Source organism: Brassica napus, chromosome C7, assembly GCF_020379485.1.
Source record: "Brassica napus cultivar Da-Ae chromosome C7, Da-Ae, whole genome shotgun sequence".
NCBI lineage: Eukaryota > Viridiplantae > Streptophyta > Magnoliopsida > Brassicales > Brassicaceae > Brassica > Brassica napus.
In genome coordinates this window covers 10,718,227-10,738,223 of record NC_063450.1, presented here as the reverse complement: position 1 = coordinate 10,738,223, position 19,997 = coordinate 10,718,227, and the positions used below count along the sequence as shown (strand labels likewise).

The 19,997-nt window shown below is 30.3% G+C and overlaps 1 protein-coding gene and 1 long non-coding RNA gene across 2 annotated transcripts; both read left to right on the top strand.

The window, feature by feature from the left end:
- The first annotated feature begins 206 nt into the window (after positions 1-206).
- On the top strand, positions 207-1,999 carry LOC106407091 (PRKR-interacting protein 1). The gene is made up of 2 exons (XM_013847884.3): positions 207-551; positions 1,497-1,999. Exons 1-2 carry the CDS (start codon positions 297-299, stop codon positions 1,821-1,823), a joined length of 582 nt encoding a protein of 193 aa, XP_013703338.1. The 5' UTR covers positions 207-296; the 3' UTR covers positions 1,824-1,999.
- Positions 2,000-12,024: 10,025 nt separating this feature from the next.
- On the top strand, positions 12,025-18,159 carry LOC125589574. Its single transcript, XR_007325744.1, has 3 exons — positions 12,025-13,832; positions 14,340-14,403; positions 14,503-18,159. It is a non-coding gene; the product is annotated as an uncharacterized LOC125589574 (long non-coding RNA).
- Positions 18,160-19,997: the final 1,838 nt, after the last annotated feature.

Sequence of the window (19,997 nt, the reverse complement as noted above, 5' to 3'; positions counted from 1 at the left end):
TGCAGAGTTACCGGTTTGGTTTGCAGAGTCTTAGAAGTCTGTATATGTTGATGACCAAAAAAAAAATCATAAATTTATTTTTGAAATAATTAATTGCAGGCTATAACGGCCCGGTTATAATTTAGTTTTCAAAACATGTAGAAGTCAATAGTCTCCAAAATATATAAACCCAGCTCAAGCCCAAGCCCAAGCCTCAAAAGCTTGACTGATAGACACCTAAAGCAAATATATCGTCTTGTCTAGGGGAGAGATATCCCCAATTGGCATCGGGTTAGGGTTTTCAGGAGCACACAACAATGTCGACCGGGAAACCTAAGCAAGAAGGCGATACGAGATTGGTGGTTGCCGCCACGACGGCGTCGGCATTAATGGAGGCAAAGAAAGCTGATAGCGGAGGATCTACATCTATCGTGGAGTATAAACCTCCGGTGATGCTCGAAGACGAAGAAGATCTAGAGATAAAGCTTAGAAGAATCCTGGAGAACGTCCCGGTCCGCGTTAGCAACACCTCTGGTAGTTCCGCTGGTTCTGGATCCGGTGATTTCCACCAGGTAATTGATACCATCCTTTTGATTACTGCGTCTTAGTCTCCGCTGGCTGTCTTTAACTCTTGCGAATCGAAAATTTCATAGAGTTTAGTCTTTAGTGATTGAATTTTAGTGCCAGGGATCTGAATTTTCTTAGTGGACCTGTGTTTACTTTGTGGATTTGCGCTTTCAACTTCCAGTTGCATAGAATAGGAAGTGAATCTCACAGAAAAAAATTGCATTTTATCTGTGAACAAAAGCTAAGCCTTTTGCTCTTGAGAATAGTTATATGTGGTTTCCAAGTCTCACCTCAGATCCAAAACTGAGAATTCAGAATCGCAGGCTGTTTATTTGCGAAGGAGGCTTAGTGTTTAGTTACAAGTTTGATAGTGCTGAATCAAGGGATTTTAGTCACTGGTGCTGGTTACCTAATACCCATTTTGGGGTTTCGGTTTCCGGAATCATAAATTTCAAACAAGAGAACTTGAAACTTCTTCACTGAAAATTATTTGCTAACAAAAGCCAAGTCTTTCGCTCTTAGGCATAGATGGATGTGGTTTCATTAGTAAGATAGGGATCTGAATGTTCGATCATTAAAAAGAAGTTATGTGTCATTAGTAAGATAGGGATCTGAATGTTCTTAGTGGACATGTGTTTTGTTTTTTTTAGTTTTCAACTGATCACCATGTTTCCATGTCTGGTTAAAAGGTGATAGAGCTTGAATTTTGAGTAATTCTGTGCGAGAAGGTAATGTGAGTTGTAGTGATTAGTCAGTGCTTATTATTTGATTATAGCCTTAGTTCTTTTTGATGTTTAGCCCTGCAAGTTTTAGTTTTGGCTTTTAATGGCATCAAGCTGCACTTGTCAAAATGTTTTCTGTATATAGAAAGAACTTGTATACTTCCTTTGCTTATTTGGTAGATATCTCTAGAGTTTTACCATAACGATGCATCACTCTCTGTTATACAGTACCGGCAAATGAGGCGAAGAGAGCAAGACCGACTCACAAGGATGGATATTGACTATAACAAGCGTTTGAAAATGGCGGAATTTACTATAAGAAGAGAAGAGAAAGTGAAAGCTGCAGAGGAAAAAACATCAAAGAAGCGTTTGAAACGTCAAAAGAAGAAGCAGAGAAAGCAAGAGAAGAAGAGAAAACCAAACACTGAAGAACAAGGAGAGCAACCTAGAGAAGAAGTATCATCTGAGGACGAAGGTAATGAAGAAGAGTCTGTTGTCGAGGCTCGTCCACGTCCGATATTTAACAAATCAAGGTTTCAAGAGAAGCGTCCATAACCTTTCGTTGTTACATGTATCCCAAAACTTTCGTTGCAAGATGCGTTTCTTTTTTTTCCTTTCATTTTCAGCATTAGATGAATCTATAAGAAAAGAATCGTAGCAGGTCTTGACTTGTTTGTGTATGTACGCAGCAAAAAAAAGTTAATGGAATTGATGGGTCTTTTAATAGCTAATCATATTTTGACTCACTTTTTTTTTAATTGTGGATTTTTCTTTAAAATCTAATTTTAGAAATAAAAATACATGTTGGTTTTTCATAATTTTAAATTTAGTTACATTTATAATCCCTTATAATTATGTAAAATGAATTTTTATTTAAATTGGGCCAAAGAAGTTAACTTATGTTCTTCAACACAATTAATTAAAGTGCGAGTTATATGCGAACAGGAAAAAATAATTTATAAAAATTTATAAATGCTTTAACTAACTAATAATATATCGTACGTTATTTTAAAAACAATTATATCTTCAATTATATCGTATGAGTGGTTTTATCAGTTCTCAGAAAAGTACAGCTGCCTAGGCGACGCCTAATCGCATAGACAATTTTAATATTGTAATAATAAATAATAAATATTTTATCATTCATAAACTATAATAATTAAGATATTATAATATAAAATCTTATGAAAAAACAATATAAATTTTATTATTCGTGAAGTCATCTATTGAATCATTTTTCTTTTTTTGTTGCTTGATATATAGTTTATATACATTTGCACAGTTCTTCTACTAAGAAACGAAATGTTTCAAATGTTTCTGAAAATTCTTGCTCCCACTAATGATATTTAATATAAAATATCACTTATATTTAGTTCTAGATTTTTACTTGTGCTTTCAAAGCGCGAGATTATTTTCTGTTGACAAATTTGTTAATATGTTTGTTTGTTCTTTAAAATGTTTAGACATCAGCATTCAGTTTTCAATTCAGTTCCAATTTATTTATTTTTTCTTGGTTTTCGGTTAAGTCCATATTCGGTTGTGGTTTTTGTTTTTTTTGGTGGCTTCACAAAGTTTCCTAAAACAAAATTTTTTTTGACTCAATTTTTTTTTCTAATTTCTTTTCATGAGTATCAATACTTATGTTGTGTTGTAGAAACAGATCAAGACTCAAGAACAAGCTAGACTTGTTTTTATCACTAAGAAAACATTTTTTGTTCAAAGAGTATACCTGGTTCAAGTTTCTTTTAAAGAATGTATAATGTTATCAAAAACATAATTTGAAGCTCAAAACTCTTTTATTTTGTCAAGACCAAAACGTTTCTCTTCTTCAGAAATAACAAACACGAACAAACTAGTGTTACACTAAACTAATATTATCAGGGTTTTTTATAGTGCCTAGAGTCAAGAGAGAATGATTTAGCATTTGTCACACAAGAGTTGCGGAAAGCTCTTGATTCACTCACTCTTGTTTATGGATATGAAACACCAAGACAACATGAGAGGTTGTCGATTGACCAGAGTTCACACTCCCTGATAATCAAGTTGTTCGTAAGAACAAATGAATCATCAAAGTAATTTTGTTGAGATTTTTTTCTCGGGAAAAATATACCTTTTCTTGGGCCTCTTGATTAAAAACTTAGACATAAACTTGCTAGGACATGTTTGCATGTGTTCTTGACTTACTCTTGATGGAAGAATGCATTGATTTACCAGAACAAACAAAAATTTCATTTGGCCATCAGGTGGCCTTCATAAGCCAATATTACCGAGAAAGTGAATGCTTTGTCCATCTCTCAATTCACCATGATCCAGGCTGATTTTTGCTCGATTAGAGTTCTCCAAAATTCTCTTTGAGTTCTGGTTGGTGATTCTTTTCCCAAAGCTTTTCCTTCGTCTATTTTGGGTAGTCTTGATCAGTTGCAAAGCCGGCTGGGGTTGTCTCAAAAGCTATAGCTTTATTCGCAGTCAAAAATATGATGATTTTTGCATTACTTCTTAGCCTATTGATTTTGGGCAATTCTCCTAAATAGACTCTTTTAATTTTTCATCCCAAAAGTAGCACCTCAAGCTGAAAATCACAAAAATAAATTCATTAATAGGCTAGAAGACTTTAATACCCTTACATATCAATATAAATATAATAAAAAAAAAACTTTTGTTTCGCTCTCGACATTCTCGTCGACGAAACCGGAGACGAACACCGGCGACGACACCGGCGACGACACCGACGATGAACACCGGCGACGACACCGACGATGAACACCGGCGGCGACGACAGTGTTAAAATCACGGCGAATCTACATTGTAAGTTTGAATGTTTTCAATTGTTATTTGTAATTAAGAATTTTTGATTCAAAATTTGGGAGTTTCGCTTCGGTGATGTTGCAGGAGAATTTCAGCTGAAACAATGGGAACCTTTTTTTTATTCTCAGTGAAGCTTACCATGGCTATGGAGATGATTGGGTTTTTGTCAAGATCTCTTCTTCACTTCTGGTTTCAGATTTATAGGCTTGGAGCTTCTATTGTCAACACTTCACTACCCCACACGGATTCTGATTTACAGAACAGATTTGTGAATCCACAAATCCTGCTATAGACATGCAATGTTCAGGTGCTGAAGAAATCTTGGGTGGTTCTATCTACGACCCAGCCTACTACACGTCTCTTTTTGAAGAGACCGAAACCAACTTGAATTCACCAAAGGTAACACATGTGACTCTTGTTTATGTACTTTGTTTTTAGTCAGGCTTACGGCTTTGTTTAGTGTCGAGTTTGTGTAACTTTATCTGCCTAGGTTTCTTAATTTAAGTTATTTTTCTTGTTTGTGTCTGGTTCTTACTCTAAATGGTTTACCTGTAGTGGATGAAATACAACATACTGAGTTTGGAGTTCTTTGTTGTTTGCGTAAGATTCTTCGTGAGTTTATAAACATGATCAAAACAATTTGTGTAACTGTCTGAAAATGTTAGAGAACATTTCATTTAGAAAAGTATTCCAGAAGACTTTTGCTTATTTTTTTTCCTTCAACCCGTATTGATTGTTGTTCTGGCCTTTACATAGCTATACCAGTATGGTAAAGAAGCTCATATATCTCCTCTTTCAAAACAAATAAAACGGAGCAAAGTTTTACTTTTGCGAATTCATGACTTTTCCCTTTATACTTATCCTATCTTCTCCCCTAACGGCTTGGTGTTTTCCGGATGCTTCATTAGGCATTACCACTGTGCTTTATCTCAAAGACGAGATCACAATTGCCACACCTGGAGCACTAGATAGGTACATGCACTTATTTTGTATATAGGGTATTGCAACTCCATAGGATTTATAGCTATGTTGTTTACATCCCTATGGTTATTATTATGTTTGTGGTTTCAGGAAAAGAGAGCACATGGTATAGTATCATTGTCCCATGACTCATGTGAAACCTTACTCACAACATCATGCAAGAACGACATATCTGATTTTTAATATATACACTTCTAAACTTTTCATAGTAATTGTCTAGTACTATGAGAAAGTCCTCATTTTGAACTTGTTTAGTTGTTTAATTTACATTTGAGCTTGTTTTGTTGGAGTCTTTGGCTTAGTAAGAATATTAAATCTCTTTGCCTTCTCACTATGCATTTAGAACAATACTCTAAATTGATGTGATTAAACACATGCTTGTAACCAAAGTTAGGTTTTCTTTGGATGTATTTTGCATCTTTATTTCATAATTGCCACTAGTTCCGGATGGCTATCCTAAATTTGAACACCTGGAGCACTAGACAATAAATTTGAACACCTTGAGCACTAGTTCTAGATGGCTATCCTAAATTTGAACACCTGGAACACCTGGAGCACTAGTTCTGAAGACTTTGTTCTTGTTCGGGATGACTATCTTAAATTTGAACAAAGTCTTACAAAACAATTCAAAAAGAATAAAATTTAATCTTAATACAATCCTTGTTCAGGATGACTATCCTAAACTAGAACAAAGTCTTCAAAAACATTTCAAAAAAGCGAGTAAGGAAATCTCTATTCAGGATGGCTATCCTAAATTTGAACAAAGTCTTCGAAAACCGGCAAATCAAAAATTTTGCTTTGAACTCCATTCTCCACAAACACAAATAATCTCAACAATATGTTGAAAAGTTGTTAAAAAGATCAAAACCAAATCTCAAAAAGATCAACCAACTGTGAATCAGAGACATTTGAATAAAGCCCTCCAAAACAATTCAAAAGCATACAAGGTAATCTTAAGGCAATCCTTGTTCTGGATGGCTATCCTAAATTTAAGAAAAGTCGTACAAAACAATTCAAAAAAAATACAAGGCAATCTTAAGACAATCCTTGTTCAAGATGGCTATTCTAAATTAGAAAAAAGTCTTCAAAAACATTTCAAAAAAGCGAGTAAAACAATCTCTGTTCAGAATGGCTATAATAAATTTGAACAAAGTCTTCCAAAAGCGGCAAAGCAAAAAACTTTCTTTGAATTCCATTCTCCACAAATACAATTAATCTTAACCATCTGTTGAAAACCCGTTAACAAGATCAAAACCAAATCTCAAAAAGATCAACCAGCTGTGAATCAGAGACATTTGAACTAAATCTTCCAAAACAATTCAAAAAAACGTGTAAGGAAATCTTAAGGCAATTCTTTTTCTGGAAGGTTATCCTAAATTTGAACAAAGCCCTCCAAAACAATTCAAAAAGCATACAAGGAATTCTTAAGACAATCCTTGTTCGGGATGACTATCATAAATTTGAACAAAGTCTTACAAAAAAATTAAAAAGAACACAAGGGAATTATAAGACAATCTTTGTTCAGGATGACTATCCTAAATTAGAACAAAAATCTTCCAAAACATTTCAAAAAAGCGAGTAACGCAATCTGTGTTCAGGATGGCTATCCTAAATTTAAACAAAGTCTTCCAAAACCGGCAAAACAAAAAGTCATATATATCATATTTATATTAGGAAGATCCTACAAATTTCAAATTGTTTTGGAAGGTTTAGTACATAATTAGGAACACTATCATGAATAGTATAAGAAAATATAAATTCATTAAAAAACAACACTAAAAGGTCTGAAATGATTTACATATTGCTATCCAAACACAAGATAACCAACTCTCTTTCAATTTCAAGATAAACTTTGTAAAAATTACTTGCTTTGACTATCGTATGTTTCATATATGGTGTCCACATTTATTATATATTTTATATATGAAAACTTGTTGTAGCAAGTGTTTCTGAAGATCAAATTTGTCCCTTGATGTTTCTCTCTTCTTTGTTTGGAAAACGTCCAAGAACACCAAGATTCCCAATACATAAAGGATCAAGCTTGTGCCCATGTAAAAATCCACATTTGAAGTTGTTGGTAAGATAATTGATCCAACTTAACATTGTTGAACCAAATAACAAACTCTGACATTGATTTTCTAGATCCTTTAAACAAAAACTGACATTAGCGGTTAGCAAAAGGCACATAAAAGCATCTTCTATCTCTGCAATTTCAGCTTCTCATTGTACCATTCTCCAATATATGTGTGTATCCAAAATCATCCTCCTCTGAAACATTGCAACTAAAATGTTTTGTATATTAGTGTAAGCCTTTTGCATATTTCTTCTTCTTACGTGTAACAACTAAAAATTCCATGTGACATCTACAAATGGGTTTCATATCAGAATTGATAACCTGACTTTTGGGAAGCAAATTCAGTAAAGTAGCTCTTTGTTACTTAATTTCTATGATTTAGGAGCCAACATATGTTTCTTCTTCCCATGCACTTTGTGTCTTCTTAGAAACATTATGTCAAACACTTTGTGCACAATATTCTTATTCAAAACATGAGGCCCTTCCTCCATAGCTAATCAGTCCTCATGATGAATCACAACATCAATTTCAGGATCAATATTTATTTCTCCATAGCTAAACATTATGTCAATCATCGTTATGTTACTTCGTAAACAACATAACCAATCTAATTGAAAACCTTCCAAAATGGTTTGAAAAGATTTTTTTTTTTCAAATAATCAACCGTAGAAGACTATGGATATGATATACCTTGATGATGACCATAATAAGATACAACAAAACTGAGAGAGATTGTCGACGTCAAAGCTGAGGGAGATCATCGATGGCAGATCGACAACGACGGAGCTGAGGGAGATCGTCGACGATGGAGCTAAGAGAGACCGTCATAACTGACTTTGACGGAGCTGAGAGAGATTTTCGCAAAGCTAAGGAACAACGATGGCAGAGCTGACAGACGATGACGGCGGATCTAGGGGACGACGAAGGAGAGTGACGCCAGAGCTGATGACGGTGAGATGAAGGAGGTGAAGACGACGACGATGATTGAATAATCTTGGATTCAATTTTTTTTGTTTTAATTAATTGGGAAATTAATGAAAAAGATAAAAAGTTAATTGATCATCTTAAATGAAACATTGGACCTTGAAGTCTAGATTGGGAAGAAAAAGTTGGCGTATGGCTATCTAAGGCCATTTCTCTTGATTTTTTCTTTCAATGTAAATAAAAATAACAATGGTAAAAGATAGAAAGTTGAGAATGGTTTTAGAGGAAAAGAAACCTTGCTTTTAAACCAACTAGGAGTTAATCCGCGCTACGCGCGGGACTATTTTGATTTTTAAATGTTAACTATATAGTTATTCATTTGAACGTTGTATTCTGAACAACAACAAAATTCTAAATTGTATGTTTGTGTGAATAGTAATTTCTTTAGAAAAAAACAGAAGACTATACATTTTTCTTATAGATGTTTTATATAGTTTTCCATTTTTTATATTATATATTTACTTATTATTTAAATTTTCTTAATTTGTAGGGCAACTCTTTCAAATAGTCGTTTTTAAGTTTTTGTCACAAAATAGTCATCAATAAGGAAATGACCAAATAACCCATTTTATTTTGAAAATTTAAATATTTCTTTTTTATTTTTCAAACTTTGAAATCATATCCACAAAACTCCACCCCGTAACTCTAAACCCTAAGTCTAGATGTATTTTAACTCTTTAATAAATGTTTAATTCAGATAAATGTTTAATTTTGTTTTTTTTATATTGTATATTTACTTAATGTTTATCTTCTCTTATTTTGTATAGTTATTTATTATAAATTTTCTGCTTTTATATCAATCATAATATTACGATATATTTAATATAATCTTTTATTTCTTATATACTATATTTACTTATTATTTATTTTTTCTTATATTTTATATTTACTTATTATAGTATATAACATTTCTATATGATTAATATTACTAACAATAATATTAAAATATTACATAATATTAAATTATAAATCTATTATAATATTAGAATAAAAATAAAATATCATAATAATATTTCTTATTATTTATTTTTATACTAATATTTTTATGTCTTTTTTTTACATCAATCATCTACAAACTCATGCTGACTTTGTAAACCAAACCGGTAACTCTGTCCATGTGAACGACGAAAGACGGTTGTTTCCTAGCACTGCGTGCTAAGCTATCCGCCTTTTGATTTTCTGTCTGAGGTACATGAACGATCTCTGAGTTTAGGAAGCTTCTTTTCAGCAGTTTAATGTCTTCCTGATAATTGTCAAACGCTGGTCATTCTTCTGGTTCCGAAACCATCTTTATCAATTGAGAACAATCTGTCGCAAATGTGACCTGAAATTACCGTAAATTCCTCATGCATTCCATTGCCCATATTAGCGCTTCTACCTCCGAATGAAGAAGTGAAAGACTTGCCCGGACATTCCGTGCCCCTAGCAATCCATCAAAACCCGCTAAAGTGATGTACCAGCCTTGTCCTAAGAATTGTTCCTTATCATTCCATGAGCAATCTATGAAACACCATTTTCCTGGTATTGTTGGTACAATTCTTTCATGTAATTGATTTGCAACCCTCTAATTATTTGTTACATGTGCCTCCGCCTAAAGTGTTGATTCTAATTCCGGTAGTTTAAGGGTATCTCTTGGATCAACATCCAAATTGCTAAAAACTTTGTTGTTTCGACCTTTCTAAATATACCATAATATCCACGCAAATTGGTGATCCTCCATTTTTGGATTAACTCTCCAAAAAAGATGATCCATATTTTTATGTCTTATAGTCTATATTTACTAATTATTTATTTTACTATACATTTTTCAGATAGATGTTTAATTTAGTTTTTCCAGTTCTAATATTGTATATTTACTTATTTTGTATTTTTCTTTATACTGTATATTTACTTATTCTAATATTACGGTAGATGTTTAATATAATACTTGTATTTCTTATATAGTATATTTACTTATTATTTATTTTACTATACATTTTTTCAGAGATATGTTTAATTTAGTCTTTTCATTTCTTAATTGTATTTCACCTTTTTTTTTTCTTATACTATAAATTTACTTATTCTAATTTTCTTGTTTTTATATCAAATGATAATATTATGATAGATGTTTAATGTGATAAAAAATATTATCTTATATTCTATGCTTATTTTTCTTATATTGTATATTTACTTACAAAAATATTTGAAAATAATAAAATGTTAAACTATACATTTTCAGATAGACTTTTAATGTAGTTTTTTTATTTCTTATATTGTATATTTATTTATCTAATTGTTTTGTTTTATATCAAATCATAATATTACGATAGATGTTTAATGTAATATTTCTATTTCTTATATTATATATTTACTTATTATTTAGATTATTATATATTTTCAGATAAAGGTTTAATGTATTTTTGTATTTTTATATTGTATATTTACTTATAATTTATTTTTCTTATATTTTATATTTACTTATTCTAATATTATAATTTATGTTTAGTGTAATATTTTTATAATGTAAATTTAATTTTATTTATTTAAGTTTACATTTTTCAGATATATGTTTAATTTAGTTTTTCCATTTTTTATATTGTGTATTTACTTAATGTTTATCTTTTCTTATTTTTTATATTTATATCAATGATAATATTACGATATATATTTAATGTAATATTTTTATTTCTTATATACTATATTTACTTATTATTTATTTTTCTTATCTTTTATATTTACTTATTCTATTAATAAGATAATGTTTAATACGATAATGTTTAGTATAATATTTCGATTTCTTATATTTTGTATTTACTTATTATTTTATAGATGTTTAATTTAGTTTTTCATTTCTCAATTGTATATTTACTTATTCTAATTTTTTTGTTTTTATATCAAATGATTATATTATGATAGATGTTTAATGTAATATTTCTATTTATTATATTTTATATTTACTTATTATTTATTTTTTCTTATATTGTATATTTACTTATTATTGTTTAATACAATGTTTCTATTTCTTATATTGTTTATTTACTTATTATATATTTTTTCTTATATTGAAAATTTACTTATTATTTATTTTCTATTTTTTAAATAATAATGCCACGTGTCATCTTTCGGGAGAAGTTTTCTTTGCTGATGTGGACGCTCTATGGAGCCTCAAAAGATCCATTTTATTAGTATAGATGTTTAATGTAATATTTCTATTTCGTATATTATATATTTACTTATTATTTACATTATTATATATTTTCAGATAAAAGTTTAATATATTTTTTGTATTTTTATATTGTATATTTACTTATAATTTATTTTTCTTATATTTTATATTTACTTATTCTAATATTATAATTTATGTTTAGTGTAATATTTTTATAATGTAAATTTACTTTTATTTATTTAACTTTACATTTTTCAGATATATGTTTAATTTAGTTTTTCCATTTTTTATATTGTGTATTTACTTAATGTTTATCTTTTCTTATTTTTTATATTTATATCAATGATAATATTATGATATATATTTAATGTAATATTTTTATTTCTTATATACTATATTTACTTATTATTTATTTTTCTTATCTTTTATATTTACTTATTCTATTAATAAGATAATGTTTAATACGATAATGTTTAGTATAATATTTCGATTTCTTATATTTTGTATTTAGTTATTATTTTATAGATGTTTAATTTAGTTTTTCATTTCTCAATTGTATATTTACTTATTCTAATTTTTTTTTGTTTTTATATCAAATGATTATATTATGATAGATGTTTAATGTAATATTTTTATTTATTATATTGTATATTTACTTATTATTTATTTTTCCTTATATTGTATATTTAGTTATTATTGTTTAATGCAATGTTTCTATTTCTTATATTGTTTATTTACTTATTATATATTTTTTCTTATATTGCAAATTTACTTATTATTTATTTTCTATTTTTAAATAATAATGCCACATGTCATCTTTCGAGAGAAGTTTTTTTGCTGATGTAGACGCTCTATGGAGTCTCAAAAGGTTGTATTTTTTCTTGGTTTTCGGTTAAGTCCATATTCGGTTGTGGTTTTTGTTTTTTTTGGTGGCTTCACAAAGTTTCCTAAAACAAAATTTTTTTGACTCAATTTTTTTTTCTAATTTCTTTTCATGAGTATCAATACTTATGTTGTGTTGTAGAAACAGATCAAGACTCAAGAACAAGCTAGACTTGTTTTTATCACTAAGAAAACATTTTTTGTTCAAAGAGTATACCTGGTTCAAGTTTCTTTTAAAGAATGTATAATGTTATCAAAAACATAATTTGAAGCTCAAAACTCTTTTATTTTGTCAAGACCAAAACGTTTCTCTTCTTCAGAAATAACAAACACGAACAAACTAGTGTTACACTAAACTAATATTATCAGGGTTTTTTATAGTGCCTAGAGTCAAGAGAGAATGATTTAGCATTTGTCACACAAGAGTTGCGGAAAGCTCTTGATTCACTCACTCTTGTTTATGGATATGAAACACCAAGACAACATGAGAGGTTGTCGATTGACCAGAGTTCACACTCCCTGATAATCAAGTTGTTCGTAAGAACAAATGAATCATCAAAGTAATTTTGTTGAGATTTTTTTCTCGGGAAAAATATACCTTTTCTTGGGGCCTCTTGATTAAAAACTTAGACATAAACTTGCTAGGACATGTTTGCATGTGTTCTTGACTTACTCTTGATGGAAGAATGCATTGATTTACCAGAACAAACAAAAATTTCATTTGGCCATCAGGTGGCCTTCATAAGCCAATATTACCGAGAAAGTGAATGCTTTGTCCATCTCTCAATTCACCATGATCCAGGCTGATTTTTGCTCGATTAGAGTTCTCCAAAATTCTCTTTGAGTTCTGGTTGGTGATTCTTTTCCCAAAGCTTTTCCTTCGTCTATTTTGGGTAGTCTTGATCAGTTGCAAAGCCGGCTGGGGTTGTCTCAAAAGCTATAGCTTTATTCGCAGTCAAAAATATGATGATTTTTGCATTACTTCTTAGCCTATTGATTTTGGGCAATTCTCCTAAATAGACTCTTTTAATTTTTCATCCCAAAAGTAGCACCTCAAGCTGAAAATCACAAAAATAAATTCATTAATAGGCTAGAAGACTTTAATACCCTTACATATCAATATAAATATAATAAAAAAAAAACTTTTGTTTCGCTCTCGACATTCTCGTCGACGAAACCGGAGACGAACACCGGCGACGACACCGGCGACGACACCGACGATGAACACCGGCGACGACACCGACGATGAACACCGGCGGCGACGACAGTGTTAAAATCACGGCGAATCTACATTGTAAGTTTGAATGTTTTCAATTGTTATTTGTAATTAAGAATTTTTGATTCAAAATTTGGGAGTTTCGCTTCGGTGATGTTGCAGGAGAATTTCAGCTGAAACAATGGGAACCTTTTTTTTATTCTCAGTGAAGCTTACCATGGCTATGGAGATGATTGGGTTTTTGTCAAGATCTCTTCTTCACTTCTGGTTTCAGATTTATAGGCTTGGAGCTTCTATTGTCAACACTTCACTACCCCACACGGATTCTGATTTACAGAACAGATTTGTGAATCCACAAATCCTGCTATAGACATGCAATGTTCAGGTGCTGAAGAAATCTTGGGTGGTTCTATCTACGACCCAGCCTACTACACGTCTCTTTTTGAAGAGACCGAAACCAACTTGAATTCACCAAAGGTAACACATGTGACTCTTGTTTATGTACTTTGTTTTTAGTCAGGCTTACGGCTTTGTTTAGTGTCGAGTTTGTGTAACTTTATCTGCCTAGGTTTCTTAATTTAAGTTATTTTTCTTGTTTGTGTCTGGTTCTTACTCTAAATGGTTACCTGTAGTGGATGAAATACAACATACTGAGTTTGGAGTTCTTTGTTGTTTGCGTAAGATTCTTCGTGAGTTTATAAACATGATCAAAACAATTTGTGTAACTGTCTGAAAATGTTAGAGAACATTTCATTTAGAAAAGTATTCCAGAAGACTTTTGCTTATTTTTTTTCCTTCAACCCGTATTGATTGTTGTTCTGGCCTTTACATAGCTATACCAGTATGGTAAAGAAGCTCATATATCTCCTCTTTCAAAACAAATAAAACGGAGCAAAGTTTTACTTTTGCGAATTCATGACTTTTCCTTTATACTTATCCTATCTTCTCCCCTAACGGCTTGGTGTTTTCCGGATGCTTCATTAGGCATTACCACTGTGCTTTATCTCAAAGACGAGATCACAATTGCCACACCTGGAGCACTAGATAGGTACATGCACTTATTTTGTATATAGGGTATTGCAACTCCATAGGATTTATAGCTATGTTGTTTACATCCCTATGGTTATTATTATGTTTGTGGTTTCAGGAAAAGAGAGCACATGGTATAGTATCATTGTCCCATGACTCATGTGAAACCTTACTCACAACATCATGCAAGAACGACATATCTGATTTTTAATATATACACTTCTAAACTTTTCATAGTAATTGTCTAGTACTATGAGAAAGTCCTCATTTTGAACTTGTTTAGTTGTTTAATTTACATTTGAGCTTGTTTTGTTGGAGTCTTTGGCTTAGTAAGAATATTAAATCTCTTTGCCTTCTCACTATGCATTTAGAACAATACTCTAAATTGATGTGATTAAACACATGCTTGTAACCAAAGTCAGGTTTTCTTTGGATGTATTTTGCATCTTTATTTCATAATTGCCACTAGTTCCGGATGGCTATCCTAAATTTGAACACCTGGAGCACTAGACAATAAATTTGAACACCTTGAGCACTAGTTCTAGATGGCTATCCTAAATTTGAACACCTGGAACACCTGGAGCACTAGTTCTGAAGACTTTGTTCTTGTTCGGGATGACTATCTTAAATTTGAACAAAGTCTTACAAAACAATTCAAAAAGAATAAAATTTAATCTTAATACAATCCTTGTTCAGGATGACTATCCTAAACTAGAACAAAGTCTTCAAAAACATTTCAAAAAAGCGAGTAAGGAAATCTCTATTCAGGATGGCTATCCTAAATTTGAACAAAGTCTTCGAAAACCGGCAAATCAAAAATTTTGCTTTGAACTCCATTCTCCACAAACACAAATAATCTCAACAATATGTTGAAAAGTTGTTAAAAAGATCAAAACCAAATCTCAAAAAGATCAACCAACTGTGAATCAGAGACATTTGAATAAAGCCCTCCAAAACAATTCAAAAGCATACAAGGTAATCTTAAGGCAATCCTTGTTCTGGATGGCTATCCTAAATTTAAGAAAAGTCGTACAAAACAATTCAAAAAAATACAAGGCAATCTTAAGACAATCCTTGTTCAAGATGGCTATTCTAAATTAGAAAAAAGTCTTCAAAAACATTTCAAAAAAGCGAGTAAAACAATCTCTGTTCAGAATGGCTATAATAAATTTGAACAAAGTCTTCCAAAAGCGGCAAAGCAAAAAACTTTCTTTGAATTCCATTCTCCACAAATACAATTAATCTTAACCATCTGTTGAAAACCCGTTAACAAGATCAAAACCAAATCTCAAAAAGATCAACCAGCTGTGAATCAGAGACATTTGAACTAAATCTTCCAAAACAATTCAAAAAAACGTGTAAGGAAATCTTAAGGCAATTCTTTTTCTGGAAGGTTATCCTAAATTTGAACAAAGCCCTCCAAAACAATTCAAAAAGCATACAAGGAATTCTTAAGACAATCCTTGTTCGGGATGACTATCATAAATTTGAACAAAGTCTTACAAAAAAATTAAAAAGAACACAAGGGAATTATAAGACAATCTTTGTTCAGGATGACTATCCTAAATTAGAACAAAAATCTTCCAAAACATTTCAAAAAAGCGAGTAACGCAATCTGTGTTCAGGATGGCTATCCTAAATTTAAACAAAGTCTTCCAAAACCGGCAAAACAAAAAGTCATATATATCATATTTATATTAGGAAGATCCTACAAATTTCAAATTGTTTTGGAAGGTTTAGTACATAATTAGGAACACTATCATGAATAGTATAAGAAAATATAAATTCATTAAAAAACAACACTAAAAGGTCTGAAATGATTTACATATTGCTATCCAAACACAAGATAACCAACTCTCTTTCAATTTCAAGATAAACTTTGTAAAAATTACTTGCTTTGACTATCGTATGTTTCATATATGGTGTCCACATTTATTATATATTTTATATATGAAAACTTGTTGTAGCAAGTGTTTCTGAAGATCAAATTTGTCCCTTGATGTTTCTCTCTTCTTTGTTTGGAAAACGTCCAAGAACACCAAGATTCCCAATACATAAAGGATCAAGCTTGTGCCCATGTAAAAATCCACATTTGAAGTTGTTGGTAAGATAATTGATCCAACTTAACATTGTTGAACCAAATAACAAACTCTGACATTGATTTTCTAGATCCTTTAAACAAAAACTGACATTAGCGGTTAGCAAAAGGCACATAAAAGCATCTTCTATCTCTGCAATTTCAGCTTCTCATTGTACCATTCTCCAATATATGTGTGTATCCAAAATCATCCTCCTCTGAAACATTGCAACTAAAATGTTTTGTATATTAGTGTAAGCCTTTTGCATATTTCTTCTTCTTACGTGTAACAACTAAAAATTCCATGTGACATCTACAAATGGGTTTCATATCAGAATTGATAACCTGACTTTTGGGAAGCAAATTCAGTAAAGTAGCTCTTTGTTACTTAATTTCTATGATTTAGGAGCCAACATATGTTTCTTCTTCCCATGCACTTTGTGTCTTCTTAGAAACATTATGTCAAACACTTTGTGCACAATATTCTTATTCAAAACATGAGGCCCTTCCTCCATAGCTAATCAGTCCTCATGATGAATCACAACATCAATTTCAGGATCAATATTTATTTCTCCATAGCTAAACATTATGTCAATCATCGTTATGTTACTTCGTAAACAACATAACCAATCTAATTGAAAACCTTCCAAAATGGTTTGAAAAGATTTTTTTTTTTCAAATAATCAACCGTAGAAGACTATGGATATGATATACCTTGATGATGACCATAATAAGATACAACAAAACTGAGAGAGATTGTCGACGTCAAAGCTGAGGGAGATCATCGATGGCAGATCGACAACGACGGAGCTGAGGGAGATCGTCGACGATGGAGCTAAGAGAGACCGTCATAACTGACTTTGACGGAGCTGAGAGAGATTTTCGCAAAGCTAAGGAACAACGATGGCAGAGCTGACAGACGATGACGGCGGATCTAGGGGACGACGAAGGAGAGTGACGCCAGAGCTGATGACGGTGAGATGAAGGAGGTGAAGACGACGACGATGATTGAATAATCTTGGATTCAATTTTTTTTGTTTTAATTAATTGGGAAATTAATGAAAAAGATAAAAAGTTAATTGATCATCTTAAATGAAACATTGGACCTTGAAGTCTAGATTGGGAAGAAAAAGTTGGCGTATGGCTATCTAAGGCCATTTCTCTTGATTTTTTCTTTCAATGTAAATAAAAATAACAATGGTAAAAGATAGAAAGTTGAGAATGGTTTTAGAGGAAAAGAAACCTTGCTTTTAAACCAACTAGGAGTTAATCCGCGCTACGCGCGGGACTATTTTGATTTTTAAATGTTAACTATATAGTTATTCATTTGAACGTTGTATTCTGAACAACAACAAAATTCTAAATTGTATGTTTGTGTGAATAGTAATTTCTTTAGGAAAAAACAGAAGACTATACATTTTTCATATAGATGTTTTATATAGTTTTCCATTTTTTATATTATATATTTACTTATTATTTAAATTTTCTTAATTTGTAGGGCAACTCTTTCAAATAGTCGTTTTTAAGTTTTTGTCACAAAATAGTCATCAATAAGGAAATGACCAAATAACCCATTTTATTTTGAAAATTTAAATATTTCTTTTTTATTTTTCAAACTTTGAAATCATATCCACAAAACTCCACCCCGTAACTCTAAACCCTAAGTCTAGATGTATTTTAACTCTTTAATAAATGTTTAATTCAGATAAATGTTTAATTTTGTTTTTTTTATATTGTATATTTACTTAATGTTTATTTTCTCTTATTTTGTATAGTTATTTATTATAAATTTTCTGCTTTTATATCAATCATAATATTACGATATATTTAATATAATCTTTTATTTCTTATATACTATATTTACTTATTATTTATTTTTTCTTATATTTTATATTTACTTATTATAGTATATAACATTTCTATATGATTAATATTACTAACAATAATATTAAAATATTACATAATATTAAATTATAAATCTATTATAATATTAGAATAAAAATAAAATATCATAATAATATTTCTTATTATTTATTTTTATACTAATATTTTTATGTCTTTTTTTTACATCAATCATCTACAAACTCATGCTGACTTTGTAAACCAAACCGGTAACTCTGTCCATGTGAACGACGAAAGACGGTTGTTTCCTAGCACTGCGTGCTAAGCTATCCGCCTTTTGATTTTCTGTCTGAGGTACATGAACGATCTCTGAGTTTAGAAAGCTTCTTTTCAGCAGTTTAATGTCTTCCTGATAATTGTCAAACGCTGGTCATTCTTCTGGTTCCGAAACCATCTTTATCAATTGAGAACAATTGTCGCAAATGTGACCTGAAATTACCGTAAATTCCTCATGCATTCCATTGCCCATATTAGCGCTTCTACCTCCGAATGAAGAAGTGAAAGACTTGCCCGGACATTCCGTGCCCCTAGCAATCCATCAAAACCCGCTAAAGTGATGTACCAGCCTTGTCCTAAGAATTGTTCCTTATCTTTCCATGAGCAATCTATGAAACACCATTTTCCTGGTATTGTTGGTACAATTCTTTCATGTAATTGATTTGCAACCCTCTAATTATTTGTTACATGTGCCTCCGCCTAAAGTGTTGATTCTAATTCCGGTAGTTTAAGGGTATCTCTTGGATCAACATCCAAATTGCTAAAAACTTTGTTGTTTCGACCTTTCTAAATATACCATAATATCCACGCAAATTGGTGATCCTCCATTTTTGGATTAACTCTCCAAAAAAGATGATCCATATTTTTATGTCTTATAGTCTATATTTACTAATTATTTATTTTACTATACATTTTTCAGATAGATGTTTAATTTAGTTTTTCCAGTTCTAATATTGTATATTTACTTATTTTGTATTTTTCTTTATATTGTATATTTACTTATTCTAATATTACGGTAGATGTTTAATATAATACTTGTATTTCTTATATAGTATATTTACTTATTATTTATTTTACTATACATTTTTTCAGAGATATGTTTAATTTAGTCTTTTCATTTCTTAATTGTATTTCACCTTTTTTTTTTCTTATACTATAAATTTACTTATTCTAATTTTCTTGTTTTTATATCAAATGATAATATTATGATAGATGTTTAATGTGATAAAAAATATTATCTTATATTCTATGCTTATTTTTCTTATATTGTATATTTACTTACAAAAATATTTGAAAATAATAAAATGTTAAACTATACATTTTCAGATAGACTTTTAATGTAGTTTTTTTATTTCTTATATTGTATATTTATTTATCTAATTGTTTTGTTTTATATCAAATCATAATATTACGATAGATGTTTAATGTAATATTTCTATTTCTTATATTATATATTTACTTATTATTTAGATTATTATATATTTTCAGATAAAGGTTTAATGTATTTTTGTATTTTTATATTGTATATTTACTTATAATTTATTTTTCTTATATTTTATATTTAATTATTCTAATATTATAATTTATGTTTAGTGTAATATTTTTATAATGTAAATTTAATTTTATTTATTTAAGTT